Here is a 4,545-nt window from a genome sequence, read left to right as displayed (position 1 = left end):
CGGCAGTGACGTGCGTGTTTATGAGTCGGGGCACAACCGCGTCATTGTGCGAGCGGAAAACGAACCTCCAGTTTGGTTGAAGCGCTCTTTCGCGATTTCAATGTTGACTTTAGCGATTTCAATGTTGACTTTGAACCACTGCTCATTGCTGATACTGCCGCGCAGCTCTCGCTCCCACAAGTCTGGATCCTCTGCTGCGATTTTGTTCACCCAGTCCAGTTTGGCTTTCGTTTTCCGGCTGTTGCTGTCAAACTGCAAAATCTGAACGCCGTCAACATACATGACCTCCAAGTACTCTGGCAGCTTTGCGATTTGAGAGGACGCTGTGATGAAATAACTCCGCATATGTAGCGCTGAAAGAAAAGACAAGAAAATGAGCCCCATTTTATTCTTTTGCTTTCCATTCGGCAGCCTCGCACACTGCGTGGTTGACATGATTCCATCCGCTCTCGGGGCCTCGACACTCTGGAAATGATTGACGCCATGTTTAATAGAAGCACATTCTTTCTCACAAAGCTTCTCAGTGATATGACAACCCGACACTCATAGTTTTCTCTTTTTGATTTCTTCAAAGATGTTGAATGCCCCTCACCGTTGGTTGAAACACACTTACAAAAGAAATCAAATGACCTTACAAGGGTCACACAGCAAACACCACCAAAAAAAAAAAAAAAAAAAAAAAACCTCGAAAGTTATCGACTATCCACGCATGAAATTCAAGGTAGGCTGTACAGTGCGTTTTTCCGATGATGATGATTTTTAATAAATGCAATCATACCGGATCGAGATGAAAAGAGTTCACGTACTTTTCAACGGTGATTCTCAAAGTTTGACGTGATGACCATTCGCAAGCTCTTAAGAATGATGAGGCAAAAGAAACATGACATTCGATTTCAAATAGAGCAGGGGTGGGCAAACTTTTTGGCTCGGGGGCGACATTGACTTTTCAAATTTGACATGTGGGCCGGGTCAGCACAAGATACGGTACATTTATTTAAAAAAAAACAAAAAACAAAAAACTGCATTTGTTGACGGTTCCTATCAAACATGAACAGAACAAAGGAATTAAAGTATGAATCTAATTTTTTTTCATGAAAAACAGTGTTGTTGATCACCTATTTCAGCCATTGCATTGCTGCAGACGGGTTGTGGTCTGACCAGTAGAAGTAGAGCGATACACTGAGTATTTTTGAGTCACGAATCATATTTGCGGTGTCCAATCTTTCCTTAGAACGGAGTTTCCATATGTGGGATACGACTATGGTACATGTCCTTTATGAACATGCAAGTATGTTACCAACATACACGTGTGACAACACAAACAACAAATTGCAACATATGTTGCCCAAAAACTGTTTCTAACACAAAAACTGCAGCATACAGTACAGGTATGTGAACCAAATAGCCCGAACAAAGTTTGCTGCAAAATGCAAAATGAGACGCGTAAGAGACCTGGTGGCTTTTCTTTCCACTCACTCGCTGTCTCAAACTTGACCTCCCCTCGATCGCCACCCACGACAGCGTTGCTCAGCTGATGTCGTGCAACCAACATCTAAAGCCAGCCACGGGACGCTTCGAAGTCCTCCATGGCCATAGTTTGCGCCATGGAGCTCACATTCTCCAGATTTAGCAGTGCAGTTAGCGGAAGGTTTTTCGCACCAAAACAGGTAAAGCATTCGAGGAAACATTCATTGACTTGACTCTCCGTTGAGCCGCAAGCGATTCACTTTAGCAGGGAAATTGGCAGAATTTTCAAAGTCTTGTCGATTTGAGTCTTTGCGACTCAAAGCGACTCCTGAATGTTTTGTATGATGTAACCCGCTTGGCTTTATCGGGTGGGTTTCACTTTCTCTTCCACGGTCATGACCGGTCCTCTTCGTTGACATGCCATGATCTACAGCAGTGTCTTTTTCCAGCCAAGGCACATTTCTGAAAAAATCCCGCGGCACACCACTAGCTGAAAATGTGAAAAAAAGGCTTATTTTAACAATTAGTGTTATGTTGTGATTATAAGAGGGGTTTTTTTTACATTGAAGAATAACTTTATATTATAACACCTTGAAAAGGAATCAAATCGACATCAATCCTTTATTTGATAATCTTTCATATTTATTCTCACTCAGTGTGATAAAAGGTTTAGATGACCCAGATTTTATATCCTGGCAGATCACAGATCATGTATCGAATCGATACATGTAAAACTTCCCTTCGAGTCAAACGCACGGTACGTTGTCAACTATTAAAGTACATTTGTTGTTTCGCAAATTTCTCCATTGTGGGACAAATAAAGGTCTTCTTATCTTAACTTTCATGTGCAGCACATTTGCATGAAAGCATTAATTGAGGACGTTCATTTATTTAGGTTCCTACATTTCAGCGCCCTGTGAATCAAGCGGTGCATACCCTTTCAATGGCTGGCTGACAATAATAGGAGTGTAGTTTTTCGAAATAAAACCGCTGCCCCTTGTTTGATGAACATTAAGGCCGAACACACGACTCCATTTTCATGTCAGGCCAAGTGGTGGTGCGGTGTGAACTTCATACTTTTTTCCCCCCAAAGTTTGTACAGGACAAAAAGTTTGAGAGCCTCTGCTTCAAACCATTGCAACTGGAACACAATCAAAACCTGGGTTTAGACATCGGATATTTCAAGAAGTGAAAATGACAAAAAGTTTATGTATCATATATATATAAAAGTATGAAAGTATAAATTGTTGAAATGTTGACACCGAATGAGGAAGTTTAATTCCCGCCCCACCATGCTGAACAGACGAAATAAAAAAACGACGGGCAGATTTACATGCAACGTTGAAACTAATTTTTTTCTGCTCAACTACTGACGCATATAAATAACATTTCATGACCGTGGGTTCGCCTTTCCATATTTAATCGATAACATATTTATGCTGGAAATGAAATGTTGAGGCAGCGGACGCGCGAAGAGAATAAAGTCGGTTCACAATCTTTCGCGCAAGCAACCAAGTTGCCAACAAAGTGCACTTACCAGGCGTCACGTTGAGTGTTTGCAGAGCTGCAACAAAAAGGACGAGTAGATACATTCTCGTCATCCAAAGTTTTGTGCAGAAGGACAAGTAGGGAGAAGTTGCGACTGTCTGTCACCCCGGCGCACGCGAGATAACAGCCGAGGGGGGACGCGCTTGGACCAGTTCACCTCCTGAACCAATCAGAATTCGGGCTGCCGGTGACGTCACTCGGTCCTTTTTTTTTTCTTTTTTTTTTTCTCCATTTCCAGAAAACATTTTCGGCCCGATTTTAAATGAAATTGCCTACGTCGTTTTGCGTACTTGCTGAAACGACAGCAACTGTGTTTGTGTGTGTTAGAAAACATTGTTTGTGGGACTATGTGCTGAAACAGCGACATTCTCCTGGTAGTGAGGGGTAATTGCAACAAGGAAGCGCTCCTTTGCTTTTCTCTGAAATCACGTGTGCGTGTGTGTGCGCGTGTGTGCGTGCGCGTGTGTGTTTGTGTGTGCGTGTGTGTGTGTGTGTGTGTGTGTGTGTGAGTGTGTGAGTGTGTGTGTACGAAATCAAACAGAAACCTGTCGCTTTGCATACAGCCTGCTTTCAAAAACAAAGTGCATCTTCTAAGAACAGTTCAACTGCATTTCACAGTCCAACATTTATATTTCATTCAGACATTCAATGATTCAACAGCTTGATGAGAAAAAGAAGACATTTTCATGAAGCAACCCTGGTGGGGTTTATACAATCCAATACGACTCTAAGACCAAGACTGACAGAAGAAAGCAATCCAAGGCACTCCTCAAATCTAACCTTGTACAGTACACAAAAAATAGAAACAAATTTTGAGCGTTGCAAAAATATGATCACACTAATCACCCATGTGAAGAATAAATTACATTTGTTTTAAAATCCAAGCTCCTGTCTGTTTTCAAATACTATCTCCTATGTTCTGACACCTGGAGGAAGCAGAGCACAGCAAATGCACAAAACCATGGTACCGAAATCATCTCCAGAAACCCAAGATCTCATGGCGTCCATATGAACTAACTCATCCTGTGGCGCTCGGAAACGGGCTCAGTCAAAACTTGGAATCAACCTCCGAATCAGGCAATGGCTGAGGGAGCAAAACACAATGTGAGATTGGGGGTTGGGGGGGGGGGGCAGTCACACGCATGAAGGAAGTTCATTTGCTCAAGCAAGGTACTCTCAGTTGAATGGATCTTGCAAAGATGTAAAAGACATCCTCACGCTCTTTTGCCTTTAAAAATTAATTCCAGGTAGTCACTGTATTACACAGTAAGGTACCACGTTATACGGGTGACCTGACTTCAGAATTTTTCAAGATATAAGTCATTGTTTAACAGATTTTTTTGTTTGTTTGTTTTTTTGCTTTACTGTGAGCGCAGACTAAAAATACGAGCGCGAGCATGACGTCAGTGAGAAAGCAGTTCGGATGTCTCAATGAATTGTATTATACTGCCCTCCGGTGGCCAAGGTCAGCACACCAGAAGCAGCAGTACAATGACGATTCAGTTGATGCAGGGAGGAAAATAAAACCTG

General features: G+C 42.3%; 1 protein-coding gene across 1 annotated transcript; it reads right to left on the bottom strand.

Annotated features, from left to right (window-relative positions):
* Window positions 1-8: 8 nt before the first annotated feature.
* LOC109522709 (H-2 class I histocompatibility antigen, D-D alpha chain-like) lies at window positions 9-3,245 on the bottom strand. Its single transcript, XM_019881466.1, has 2 exons — window positions 3,005-3,245; window positions 9-353 (listed from the first exon to the last, which is right to left on the bottom strand). The coding sequence occupies exons 1-2, from the start codon at window positions 3,066-3,068 to the stop codon at window positions 19-21; spliced, it is 399 nt and encodes a 132-aa protein (XP_019737025.1). The 5' UTR covers window positions 3,069-3,245; the 3' UTR covers window positions 9-18.
* Between the last annotated feature and the right edge of the window lie 1,300 nt (window positions 3,246-4,545).

This window comes from Hippocampus comes, unplaced genomic scaffold, assembly GCF_001891065.2.
Source record: "Hippocampus comes isolate QL1 unplaced genomic scaffold, H_comes_QL1_v1.1 scaffold210, whole genome shotgun sequence".
In the NCBI taxonomy this organism is placed as follows: domain Eukaryota; kingdom Metazoa; phylum Chordata; class Actinopteri; order Syngnathiformes; family Syngnathidae; genus Hippocampus; species Hippocampus comes.
Note: the sequence above shows the minus strand (reverse complement) of the source record. Positions and strands in the feature narration are given on the sequence as shown.